The 14,264-nt window shown below is 48.5% G+C and overlaps 1 protein-coding gene across 2 annotated transcripts in view; it reads left to right on the top strand.

The window, feature by feature from the left end:
- The window catches only part of TICRR (TOPBP1 interacting checkpoint and replication regulator), a 143,708-nt gene that overhangs the window by 49,649 nt on the left and 79,795 nt on the right, over positions 1 to 14,264 (top strand). For both annotated transcript variants that reach the window (XM_063925784.1, XM_063925783.1), the window contains exon 5: positions 4,341 to 4,470. In XM_063925784.1, the coding sequence (XP_063781854.1) occupies positions 4,341 to 4,470 (130 nt within the window). The remainder of the gene's footprint in view (positions 1 to 4,340; positions 4,471 to 14,264) is intronic.

Raw genomic sequence — 14,264 nt, 5'->3', positions numbered from 1 at the left:
TGTGCAGTGCTGGGGTAGTGTGGTTGGATTCCCTGACTGAAAATATTGATACCCTGGATAGGGACAGTATTTTATTGACTCTAGAGCAATTAAAGGATGCGTTTCTTTATATGCGAGATGCTCAGAGGGATATTTGTACTCTAGCATCAAGAGTAAGTGCGATGTCCATATCTGCCAGAAGAAGTTTATGGACGCGACAGTGGTCAGGTGATGCGGATTCCAAAAGGCATATGGAAGTGTTGCCATATAAAGGAGAGGAATTATTTGGGGTCGGTCTATCGGATCTGGTGGCCACGGCAACTGCCGGCAAATCCACTTTTTTACCTCAGACCCCCTCCCAACAGAAAAAGACACCGTCTTTTCAGCCGCAGTCCTTTCGCTCCTATAAAAACAAGCGAGCAAAAGGACAGTCTTATCTGCCGCGAGGCAGAGGAAAGGGTAAGAGAGGGCAGCAAGCAGCCCCTGCCCAGGACCAGAAGCCCGCCCCGGGTTCTACAAAGCCATCAGCATGACGCTGGGGCTTTACAAGCGGACTCAGGAGCGGTGGGGGGTCGACTAAAGATTTTCAGCAATCAGTGGGCTCGCTCACAGGTGGACCCGTGGATCCTGCAGATAGTATCTCAGGGTTACATGTTGGAGTTCGAAAGGTCTCCCCCTCGCCGGTTCCTAAAGTCTGCTTTACCAACGTCTCCCTCAGAAAGGACGACGGTATTGGAAGCCATTCACAAGCTGTATTCTCAGCAGGTGATAGTCAAGGTACCCCTCCTACAACAGGGAAAGGGGTATTATTCCACACTATTTGTGGTACCGAAGCCGGACGGTTCAGTAAGACCTATTCTAAATCTGAAATCCTTGAACCTGTACATACAGAAATTCAAGTTCAAGATGGAGTCACTCAGAGCAGTGATAGCGAATCTGGAAGAAGGGGACTTCATGGTGTCCCTGGACATAAAAGATGCTTATCTGCATGTCCCAATTTACCCCTCACACCAAGGGTATCTCAGGTTCGTGATACAAGACTGTCATCAGTTTCAAACGCTGCCGTTTGGTTTGTCCACGGCCCCTCGGGTCTTTACCAAGGTAATGACCGAAATGATGGTTCTTCTACGAAGAAAAGGCGTATTAATTATCCCTTACTTGGACGATCTCCTGATAAGGGCAAAGTCCAGAGAACAGCTGGAAGTCGGTGTAGCACTAACCCAAGTAGTGCTTCAGCAACACGGGTGGATTCTGAATCTTCCAAAATCTCAATTGACCCCGACAACACGTCTGCTGTTCCTGGGAATGATTCTGGACACGGTTCAGAAAAAGGTGTTTCTCCCGGAGGAGAAAGCAAGGGAGTTATCCGAACTGGTCAGGAACCTCCTAAAACCAGGAACTGTGTCAGTACATCAATGCACAAGAGTCCTGGGAAAGATGGTGGCTTCTTACGAAGCAATTCCATTCGGCAGATTCCATGCACGAACATTTCAGTGGGATCTGCTGGACAAATGGTCCGGATCGCATCTGCACATGCATCAGCGGATAACACTGTCACCAAGAACAAGGTTGTCTCTCCTGTGGTGGTTGCAGAGTGCCCATCTGTTAGAGGGCCGCAGGTTCGGCATACAGGACTGGGTCCTGGTGACTACGGATGCCAGCCTACGGGGCTGGGGAGCAGTCACACAGGGAAGAAACTTCCAGGGTGTATGGTCAGACCTGGAGACGTCTCTTCACATAAATATACTGGAGCTAAGAGCGATATACAATGCTCTAAGCTTGGCAAAACCGCTGCTTCAGGGTCAGCCGGTGTTGATCCAGTCGGACAACATCACGGCAGTCGCCCACGTAAACAGACAAGGCGGCACGAGAAGCAGAAGAGCAATGACAGAAGCTGCAAGGATTCTTCGCTGGGCGGAAAATCATGTCATAGCACTGTCAGCAGTGTTCATCCCGGGAGTGGACAACTGGGAAGCAGACTTCCTCAGCAGACACGACCTTCACCCGGGAGAGTGGGGACTTCATCCGGAAGTTTTCCACATGATTGTGAACCGTTGGGAAAAACCAAAGGTGGATATGATGGCGTCTCGCCTCAACAAAAAACTGGACAGATATTGCGCCAGGTCAAGAGACCCTCAGGCAATAGCTGTGGACGCTCTGGTAACACCATGGGTGTACCAGTCAGTGTATGTGTTTCCTCCTCTGCCTCTCATACCAAAGGTACTGAGAATTATTCGGAAAAGGGGAGTAAGAACAATACTAGTGGCTCCGGATTGGCCAAGAAGAACTTGGTATCCGGAACTTCAAGAGATGCTCACGGAGGATCCGTGGCCTCTACCTCTAAGAAGGGATCTGCTTCAGCAGGGACCTTGTATGTTCCAAGACTTACCGCGACTGCGTTTGACGGCATGGCGGTTGAACGCCGGATTCTAAAAGAAAAGGGCATTCCAGAGGAAGTTATTCCTACCTTGATTAAGGCTAGGAAGGAAGTGACCGCACAACATTATCACCGCATTTGGAGAAAATATGTTGCGTGGTGTGAAGCCAAGAAGGCCCCAACGGAAGAATTTCAATTGGGTCGATTCTTACATTTCCTGCAGGCAGGATTGTCTATGGGCCTAAAATTGGGGTCTATTAAAGTTCAAATTTCGGCCTTATCAATCTTCTTCCAGAAGGAATTGGCTTCAGTGCCTGAAGTACAAACTTTTGTCAAGGGTGTACTACATATACAGCCCCCGATTGTGCCCCCAGTGGCACCGTGGGATCTAAACGTAGTTTTGGATTTTCTCAAATCTCATTGGTTTGAGCCTCTCAAATCTGTAGATTTGAAGTATCTTACATGGAAAGTAACCATGCTACTGGCCCTGGCTTCAGCCAGGAGAGTTTCAGAGTTGGCGGCTTTATCGTACAAAAGCCCATATCTGATTTTCCATTCGGACAGGGCAGAACTGCGGACACGTCCTCATTTTCTCCCTAAGGTGGTTTCGGCTTTTCACTTGAACCAGCCTATTGTGGTGCCTGCGGCTACTAGCGACTTGGAGGACTCCAAGTTACTGGACGTTGTCAGAGCATTAAAAATATATATTTCAAGGACAGCTGGAGTCAGAAAATCTGACTCGTTGTTTATATTGTATGCACCCAACAAGATGGGTGCTCCTGCGTCTAAGCAGACGATTGCGCGTTGGATCTGTAGCACAATCCAACTTGCACATTCTGTGGCAGGCCTGCCACAGCCTAAATCTGTAAAGGCCCACTCCACAAGGAAGGTGGGCTCATCTTGGGCTGCTGCCCGAGGGGTCTCGGCATTACAACTTTGCCGAGCAGCTACGTGGTCAGGGGAGAACACGTTTGTAAAATTTTACAAATTTGATACTCTGGCTAAGGAGGACCTGGAGTTCTCTCATTCGGTGCTGCAGAGTCATCCGCACTCTCCCGCCCGTTTGGGAGCTTTGGTATAATCCCCATGGTCCTGACGGAGTCCCCAGCATCCACTAGGACGTTAGAGAAAATAAGAATTTACTTACCGATAATTCTATTTCTCATAGTCCGTAGTGGATGCTGGGCGCCCATCCCAAGTGCGGATTGTCTGCAATACTTGTACATAGTTATTGTTACAAAAATCGGGTTATTATTATTGTTGTGAGCCATCTTTTCAGAGGCTACTTCGTTTGTTATCATACTGTTAACTGGGTTCAGATCACAAGTTGTACAGTGTGATTGGTGTGGCTGGTATGAGTCTTACCCGGGATTCAAGATCCTTCCTTATTGTGTACGCTCGTCCGGGCACAGTACCTAACTGAGGCTTGGAGGAGGGTCATGGGGGGAGGAGCCAGTACACACCATGTGATCCTAAAAGCTTTCTTTAGATGTGCCCTGTCTCCTGCGGAGCCGCTATTCCCCATGGTCCTGACGGAGTCCCCAGCATCCACTACGGACTATGAGAAATAGAATTATCGGTAAGTAAATTCTTATTTTTTGTTTGCTGTTTACTTCAATAAAGTAAAGCATGTTTAACTGCTGTGTATTGTTTATTTGGGTTGGTTATGTATTACTGACCGCGGGATCTCTGCAGCAGAATGCCAGCAGGAGTGGCAGGGCGAGCGCAACAAAGCCTCTTGCGGGCTCGGTGGCGAGCTGTGCTCTCACCACAGGTTCTATTCCCACTCTGTGGGTGTCGTGGACACCCACGAGTGGAAATAGTCCCTGCTAGTCGCCATGCCTACTGTTTGTATTTAGAGGGGGTGCGATGTAGCCTTAGATATTGTGACTGGCAGTCTCCTGACTGCAGGTCACGTAACTACACCCCGTTTATTTAGGGTTCCTAAGTAATTCATATTCATTTTCTCTTCCTGTCCCTTCAGATGTCTTAATGCCAGAGTGGATTAAACAAGAGTTGTCACAAAGTAATCCCTGGACATCCTCAGTTATTGAAAAGTGGTATCCATTATCTGGAACATCAGGTGCTAGCAGTAATCTCATGGAATCTTTTCGGTAAGACCACTCAGTATACAAACATTGCATGTATAGCACAAAGGCCCAGATTTATCAAAGCTTGGAGAGAGAAAGTACCAACCAATCTGCTCCTAACGTTCTCCATCATCCACGGGGAATACTAGCGTTACACTGGGTTATACTGCAGCCTGGAATTAATTTTATTTTATTTTTTGTCTTTTTAACTGCTTTGTATTCTGGGGCAGGCTCTGTGCTATGGGCATCACCATGTAACACTCATATTAACATTTCCTATCACGTTCTTTGTTTTTTATTTTTACACAAAGAAGTGACATGGACATTTTGTCGGCAGACCCATTTCTTTGGCCAAATGTATGCTAACAATCTCATATTTGATTGTAATATATTAAAAATTTTGAGCAGTAATGTTTGCATAGGGGTGTATTCAACACCTGTCGAATTTGCGGTCTTGTCGGAAAAACATCAGTTTCCGACAGGTTTAGGTCTGAAGGGGTTCGGCCCTATTCAATGCCGGCGGGGATTGTCTGAATCCACGTTGGCTGTCGGAAGTGCGGCCAAACCAGACATGTTTTAGCCCCGTTTCCGACATTGTCAATCCGACTTTTAGGAAAGACGGAATGCCATTGTTGGGAACGGGCCAAACCTGTCTGGTTTGGCCTGGCATTGAATACTGACCGGTCGGATACACCCCATAATCAAGGCTGTCTGACAGGTGTTGCATATTTATAAAGCAGACCTTCCTGGTCTCTCTTTAAGCGTAAGCAACCAGTTACATTTCATTCATCTTCTCAATTGAAGAATATGTTGGCTGCATCTTAGCTTTATCTGGAGTGTAAGTTCCAACCATTTAAGCACTTATTCTTGCAAAATCAAAAATCCAAAGGTTAAATATAATTTCTCTATCGTCCTAAGTGGATGCTGGGGTTCCTGAAAGGACCATGGGGAATAGCGGCTCCGCAGGAGACAGGGCACAAAAAAGTAAAGCTTTTACCAGATCAGGTGGTGTGCACTGGCTCCTCCCCCTATGACCCCCCTCCAGACTCCAGTTAGATTTTGTGCCCGAACGAGAAGGGTGCAATCTAGGTGGCTCTCCTAAAGAGCTGCTTAGAGAAAGTTTAGCTTAGGTTTTTTACTTTACAGTGAGTCCTGCTGGCAACAGGATCACTGCAACGAGGGACTTAGGGGAGAAGTAGTGAACTCACCTGCGTGCAGAGTGGATTTGCTGCTTGGCTACTGGACACTAGCTCCAGAGGGACGATCACAGGTACAGCCTGGATGGTCACCGGAGCCGCGCCGCCGGCCCCCTTGCAGACGCTGAAGAGAGAAGAGGTCCAAAATCGGCGGCTGAAGACTCCTGAGTCTTCATAAAGGTAGCGCACAGCACTGCAGCTGTGCGCCATTTTCCTCTCAGCACACTTCACACAACAGTCACTGAGGGTGCAGAGCGCTGGGGGGGGCGCTCTGAGAGGCAAATAAAAACCTTATTAGAGGCAAAAAATACCTCACATATAGCCCACAGAGGCTATATGGAGATATTTAACCCCTGCCTAACTTCAAAAATAGCGGGAGACGAGCCCGCCGAAAAAGGGGCGGGGCCTATCTCCTCAGCACACAGCGCCATTTTCTCTCACAGAAAAGCTGGAGAGAAGGCTCCCAGGCTCTCCCCTGCACTGCACTACAGAAACAGGGTTAAAACAGAGAGGGGGGGCACTGATTTTGGCGATATTGTATATATATAAAAGATGCTATAAGGGAGAAACACTTATATAAGGTTGTCCCTATATAATTATAGCGTTTTTGGTGTGTGCTGGCAGACTCTCCCTCTGTCTCCCCAAAGGGCTAGTGGGTCCTGTCCTCTGTCAGAGCATTCCCGGTGTGTGTGCTGTGTGTCGGTACGTGTGTGTCGACATGTATGAGGACGATGTTGGTGAGGAGGCGGAGAAATTGCCTGTAATGGTGATGTCACTCTCTAGGGAGTCGACACCGGAATGGATGGCTTATTTAGAGAATTACGTGAGAATGTCAACACGCTGCAAGGTCGGTTGACGACATGAGACGGCCGACAATCTATTAGGACCGGTCCAGGCGTCTCAGAAACACCGTCAGGGGTTTTTAAAAAACGCCCATTTACCTCAGTCGGTCGACACAGACACAGACACGGACACTGAATACAGTGTCGACGGTGAATAAACAAACGTATTTCTCATTAGGGCCACACGTTAAGGGCAATGAAGGAGGTGTTACGTGTTTCTGATACTACAAGTACCACAAGAAAGGGTATTATGTGGGAGTGAAAAAACTACCTGTAGTTTTTCCTGAATCAGATAAAATAAAATGAAGTGTGTGATGATGCGTAGGGTTACCCCGATAGCAAATATTGGCGTTATACCCTTTCCCGCCAGAAATTAGGGTACGTTGGGAAACACCCCTTAGGGTGATAAGGCGCTCACACGCTTATCAAGTGGCGTTACCGTCTCCAGATACGGCCGCCCTCAAGGAGCCAGCTGATAGGAAGCTGGAAAAATATCCTAAAAAGTATATACACACATACGGTGGTTATACTGCGACCAGCGATCGCCATCAGCCTGGAGATGCAGTGCTGGGTTGGCTTGGTCGGATTCCCTGACTGAAAATATTTTATTCATGTACAGCATTTAATAGGATGCATTCTATATATATGTATGTGAGATGCACAGAGGGATATTTGCTCTCTGGCATCAAGATAAGTGCGTTGTCCATATCTCCCAGAAGATGTCAGGGACACGACAGTGGTCAGGTGATACAGATCCCATACGGCAGATGGAAGTATTGCTGTATAAAGGGAAGGAGTTATTTGGGGGTCGGTCCATCGGACCTGGGGACCACAGCAACAGCTGGGAAATCCAACCTTTTTTACCCCAAGTTACATCTCAGCTAAAAAAGACACCGTCTTTTCAGCCTCAATCTTTCCTTTCCCATGAGGGCATGCAGGCAAAAGGCCAGTCATATCTGCCCAGACATAGAGGTAAGGGAAGTAGACTGCAGCAGGCAGCCCTTTCCCAGGAAAAGAAGCCCTCCACCGCGTCTGCCAAGTCCTCAGCATGACGCTGGGGCCGTGCAAGCGGACTCAAGGTGGGGGGGTAGTCTCAAGAGTCTCAGGGCGCAGTGGGATCACTCGCAAGTTGACCCCTAGATCGTACGAGTATTATCCCAGGGGTAAAGATTGGAGAGTCGAGACATCTTCTCCTCGCAGGTTCCTGAAGTCTGCTTTACCAACGGCTCCCTCCGACAGGGAGGCAGCATTGGAAACAATTCACAAGCTGTATATCCAGCAGGTGATAATCAAAGTACCCATCCTACGACAAGGAAAAGGGTATTATTTTTCCACACTATATTGTGGTACTGAAGCCAGACGGCTTGGTGACACATAGTCTAAATCTAAAATGTTTTGAACACTTACATAAAAGGTTCAAATCGAGATAAAGTCACTCAGAGCAGTGATAGCGAACCGGAAAAAAGGGGACTATATGGTGTCCCTGGACATCAAGGATTACCTCCATGTCCAAATTTTGTCCTTCTCATCAAGGGTACCTCTGGTTCGTGGTACAGAACTGTCAATATCAGTTTCAGACGATGCCGTTTGAATTATCCACGGCACCCCGGGCCTTTTTACCAAGGTAATGGCCGAAAAGATGTTTCTTCAAAGAAAAAAGGCATCTAAATTATCCCTTACTTGCACGACCTAAAAAGGGCAAGTTCCAGAGAACAGTTGGAGGTCGGAAGAGCACTATCTAAAGTAGTTCTTCGACGGCACGACTGGATTCTAAATATTCCAAGAATCGCAGCTGTTTTCCGACGATACGTCTGCTGTTCCTAGGGATGATTCTGGACACGGTTCAGAAAAAGGTTTTTCTTCCCGAGGAAAAAGCCAAGGAGTTATCCGACCTGTCAGGAACCTCCTAAAACCAGGAAAGGTGTCTGTACATCAATGCACAAGAGTCCTGGGAAAAATGGTGGCTTTTTACGAAGCAATTCCATTCGGCAGATTCCATGCAAGAATTTTCCAAAGGGATCTGTTGGACAAATGGTCAGGGTCGCATCCTCAGATGCACCTGCGAATAACCCTGTCGCCAAGGACAAGGGTATATCTTCTGTGGTGGTTGCAAAAGGCTCATCTATTGGAGGGCCGCAGATTCGGCATACAGGATTTGATCCTGGTGACCACGGACGCCAGCCTGAGAGGTTGGGGAGCAGTCACACAAGGAAGAAACTTCCAGGGGGTATGGACGAACCTGGAAAAGTCTCTTCACATAAACATTCTGGTACTAAGAGCAATCTAAAATGCTCTAAGCCAGGCGGAACCACTCCTGCAAGGAAAACCGGTGTTGATTCAGTCGGACAACATCACGGCGGTCGCCCATGTAAACAGACAGGGCGGCACAAGAAGCAGGAGTGCAATGGCAGAAGCTACCAAGATTCTTCGCTGGGCGGAGAATCACGTAATAGCACTGTCAGCAGTGTTCTTCCCGGGCGTGGACAACTGGGAAGCAGACTTCCTCAGCAGACACGATATTCACCCGGGAGAGGGGGGTCTTCATCCAGAAGTCTTCCACATGCTAGTAAACTGTTGGGAAAGACCAATGGTAGACATGATGGCGTCTCGCCTCAACAAGAAACTGGACAAGTATTGCGCCAGGTCAAGAGATCCACAGGCAATAGCTGTGGACGCACTGGTAACACCTTGGGTGTACAAATCAGTATATGTGTTTCCTCCTCTGCCTCTCATACCAAAGGTATTGAAGATTATACGGTGAGGAGGAGTAAGAACAATACTAGTGGCTCCGGATTGGCCAAGAAGGACTTGGTACCCGGAACTTCAAGAGTTGGTCACGGACGACCCGTGCCCTCTGCTTCTGAGAAGGGACCTGCTACAACAGGGTCCCTGTCTCTTTCAAGACTTACCGCGGCTGCGTTTGACGGCATGGCGGTTGAACGCCAGATCCTAAAAGGGAAAGGCATTCCAGAAGAAGTCATTCCTACCTTGATTAAGGCAAGGAAGGAAGTCACCGCGAAACATTATCACCGCATTTGGCGAAAATATGTCGCGTGGTGCGAGGATCGGAGTGTTCCGACGGAGGAATTTCAACTGGGTCGTTTCCTACATTTCCTACAATCAGGATTGTCTATGGGTCTCAAATTGAGATCTATTAAGGTTCAAATTTCGGCCCTGTCAATATTCTTCCAAAAAGAATTGGCCTCAGTTCCTGAGGTACAGACTTTTGTTAAAGGAGTACTGCATATACAGCCTCCTGTGGTGCCTCCGGTGGCACCGTGGGATCTAAATGTAGTTTTAGATTTCCTCAAATCCCATTGGTTTGAACCATTGAAAAAGGTGGATTTTAAATATCTCACATGGAAAGTGACTATGTTACTGGCCCTGGCTTCCGCCAGGAGAGTATCTGAATTGGCGGCTTTATCTTATAAAAGCCCTTATCTAATCTTCCATTCGGATAGGGCAGAACTGAGGACTCGTCCGCATTTTCTCCCTAAGGTGGTATCAGCGTTTCACCTGAACCAACCTATTGTGGTGCCTGCGGCCACTGGCGACTTGGAGGACTCCAAGTTGTTGGACGTTGTCAGAGCCTTAAAAATATACATTTCAAGGACGGCTGAAGTCAGAAAATCTGACTCGCTGTTGATACTATATGCACCCAACAAGTTGGGTGCCCCTGCTTCTAAGCAGACGATTGCTCGTTGGATTTGTAACACAATTCAACTTGCTCATTCTGTGGCAGGCCTGCCACAGCCTAAATCTGTTAAGGCCCATTCCACAAGGAAGGTGGGCTCATCTTGGGCGGCTGCCCGAGGGGTCTCGGCATTACAATTCTGCCGAGCAGCTACGTGGTCGGGGGAAAACACGTTTGTAAAATTCTACAAATTTGATACCCTGGCAAAAGAGGACTTGGAATTCTCTCATTCGGTGCTGCAGAGTCATCCGCACTCTCCCGCCCGTTTGGGAGCTTTGGTATAATCCCCATGGTCCTTTCAGGAACCCCAGCATCCACTTAGGACGATAGAGAAAATAAGAATTTACTTACCGATAATTCTATTTCTCGGAGTCCGTAGTGGATGCTGGGCGCCCATCCCAAGTGCGGATTATCTGCAATACTGTACATAGTTATTGTTAACAAATTCGGGTTATATTGTTAAGGAGCCATCTTTAAGAGGCTCTTTCTGTTATCATACTGTTAACTGGGTTTAGATCACAAGTTGTACGGTGTGATTGGTGTGGCTGGTATGAGTCTTACCCGGGATTCAAATTGCCTCCCTTATTGTGTACGCTCGTCCGGGCACAGTACCTAACTGGAGTCTGGAGGGGGGTCATAGGGGGAGGAGCCAGTGCACACCACCTGATCTGGTAAAAGCTTTACTTTTTTGTGCCCTGTCTCCTGCGGAGCCGCTATTCCCCATGGTCCTTTCAGGAACCCCAGCATCCACTACGGACTCCGAGAAATAGAATTATCGGTAAGTAAATTCTTATTTTCTCTAACGTCCTAGTGGATGCTGGGGACTCCGTAAGGACCATGGGGAATAGACGGGCTCCGCAGGAGACATGGGCACTTTAAGAAAGAATTTATATTCTGGTGTGCTCTGGCTCCTCCCTCTATGTCCCCCCTCCAGACCTCAGTTTGAATCTGTGCCCGGACGAGCTGGGTGCTGTTCAGTGAGCTCTCCTGAGCTTGCTGTAAGAAAGTATTTTGTTAGGTTTTTTATTTTCAGGGAGCTCTGCTGGCAACAGACTCCCTGCATCGTGGGACTGAGGGGAAAGAATCAGCCCTACTCTCTGAAGATAGGTCCTGCTTCTTAGGCTACTGCACACCATTAGCTCCAGAGGGATCGTACACAGGATCTCACCCTTGTCGTCCGATCCCAGAGCCGCGCCGCCGTCCCCCTCGCAGAGCCGGAAGACAGAAGCCGGGTGAGCATAAGAAGCAAGAAGACTTCGAAATCGGCGGCAGAGGACTCCAGTCTTCACTGAGGTAGCGCACAGCACTGCAGCTGTGCGCCATTGCTCCCACACACACCTCACATACTCCGGTCACTGTAAGGGCGCAGGGGGGGGTGCCCTGGGCAGCAATTGGGACCTCTTTGGCAAAAAGTACACATATATACAGTTGGGCACTGTATATATGTATGAGCCCCCGCCAAAAATTGTATATTGAAGCGGGACAGAAGCCTGCCGCTGAGGGGGCGGGGCTTCTTTCTCAGCACTCGCCAGAGCCATTTTTTCTCCACAGCTCCGCTGAGAGGAAGCTCCCCAGGCTCTCCCCTGCAGATACATGGTAGAAGAGGGTAAAAAGAGAGGGGGGGGCACATAATTAGGCGCAAAAATCAATAAAAACAGCGGCTACTGGGTTAACATTAAGTTACTGTGTTATTCCTGGGTTATATAGCGCTGGGGTGTGTGCTGGCATACTCTCTCTCTGTCTCTCCAAAGGGCCTTGTGGGGGAACGGTCTTCAAAAAGAGCATTCCCTGTGTGTGTGGTGTGTCGGTACGCTTGTGTCGACATGTTTGACGAGGAAGGCTATGTGGAAACAGAGCGGGAGCAAATGAATGTGGTGTCTCCGCCGACGGCGCCGACACCTGATTGGATGGATATGTGGAAGGTTTTTAATGATAATGTTAATTCCTTGCATAAAAGGTTGGATAAAGCTGAAGCCTTAGGACAGTCAGGGTCTCAGCCCGTGCCTGATCCTATGTCGCAGAGGCCGTCAGGGTCTCAGAAGCGCCCACTATCCCAAATTGTTGACACAGATACCGACATGGATTCTGACTCCAGTGTCGATTACGATGATGCAAAGTTACAGCCTAAATTGGCTAAATCCATGCGTTATATGATTATAGCAATTAAGGATGTGTTGCACATCACAGAGGAAACCCCGGTCCCTGACAAGAGGGTTCATATGTATGGGGAAAAAAGGCAGGTGGTGACCTTTCCCCCTTCACACGAGCTAAATGAGTTATGTGAAAAGGCTTGGGAATCTCCAGATAAAAAATGCAGATTTCCGAACGGATGCTTATGGCGTACCCTTTCCCGCCAACGGACAGGTTACGCTGGGAATCCTCCCCTAGGGTGGACAAAGCTTTAACACGCTTATCCAAGAGGGTAGCCCTGCCGTCACAGGATACGGCCACCCTTAAAGATGCTGCGGATAGAAAGCAAGAGGGTACCCTGAAGTCCATTTATACGCATTAGGGTACCCTACTGAGGCCAGCGATCGCGTCGGCCTGGGTGTGTAGTGCTGTAGCAGCATGGACAGACACCCTGTCTGAGGAACTTGATACCTTAGACAAGGATACTATATTAATGACCATGGGGCATATAAAAGACGCTGTCCTATATATGAGAGATGCTCAAAGAGACAGTCTACTGGGTTCTAGAATAAATGCTATGTTGATTTCTGCCAGAAGGGTCCTGTGGACTCGGCAATGGACAGGTGATGCCGACTCAAAAAGGCACATGGAGGTTTTGCCTTACAAGGGTGAGGAATTGTTTGGGGAGGGTCTCTCGGACCTGGTCTCCACAGCTACTGCTGGAAAGTCACATTTTTTGCCATATGTTTCCTCACAACCTAAGAAAGCACCGTATTACCAAATGCAGTCCTTTCGATCACAAAGAGGCAAGAAAGTCCGAGGTGCGTCCTTTCTTGCCAGGGGCAGGGGCAGAGGAAAGAAGCTGCACAACACAGCTAGTTCCCAGGAACAGAAGTCCTCCCCGGCTTCCGCAAAATCCACCGCATGACGCTGGGGCTCCACAGGCGGAGCTAGGCCCGGTGGGGGCGCGTCTCCGAAATTTCAGCCACAAGTGGGTTCACTCCCTGTTGGATCCCTGGGCAATAGATATTGTGTCTCAGGGATACAAGTTGGAATTCAAAGAGATGCCCCCTCACCGATACCTCAAATCGGCCCTGCCAGCTTCCCCCCTCGAGAGGGAAATAGTGTTAACTGCAATTCACAAATTGTATCTTCAACAGGTGGTGGTCAAGGTTCCCCTCCTTCAACAAGGAAGGGGTTATTATTCGACCATGTTTGTAGTACCGAAACCGGACGGTTCGGTCAGACCCATATTGAATTTAAAATCCCTGAACATATACCTGAAGAGGTTCAAGTTCAAGATGGAATCGCTCAGAGCGGTCATCGCAAGCCTGGAAGGAGGGGATTTTATGGTGTCTCTGGACATAAAGGATGCATACCTTCATGTCCCCATTTATCCACCTCATCAGGCGTACCTCAGATTTGTGGTACAGGATTGTCATTACCAATTTCAGACGTTGCCGTTTGGTCTCTCCACGGCACCAAGAATATTTACCAAGGTAATGGCGGAAATGATGGTACTCCTGCGGAAGCAAGGGGTCACAATTATCCCATACTTGGACGATCTCCTCATAAAAGCGGTAAAGAGAGCAGTTGCTGATCAGCGTAGCACGCTCTCTGGAAGTGTTACGACAACACGGCTGGATTCTAAATATTCCAAGGTCGCAGTTTATTCCTACGACTCGTCTGCCTTTCCTGGGCATGATTCTGGTCACAGACCAGAAAAGGGTTTATCTCCCGATGGAGAAAGCTCAGGAACTCATGACACTGGTCAGAAACCTATTAAAACCAAAACAGGTGTCGGTGCATCACTGCACGCGAGTCCTGGGAAAGATGGTGGCATCATACGAGGCCATTCCCTTCGGCAGGTTCCATGCGAGGACCTTTCAATGGGATTTGCTGGACAAATGGTCCGGATCACATCTTCAGATGCATCGGTTAATCACCCTATCCCCC

Source organism: Pseudophryne corroboree, chromosome 6 (genome assembly GCF_028390025.1).
Source record: "Pseudophryne corroboree isolate aPseCor3 chromosome 6, aPseCor3.hap2, whole genome shotgun sequence".
Classification (NCBI taxonomy): domain Eukaryota; kingdom Metazoa; phylum Chordata; class Amphibia; order Anura; family Myobatrachidae; genus Pseudophryne; species Pseudophryne corroboree.
This window is presented reverse-complemented; position numbering and strand designations above follow the sequence as displayed.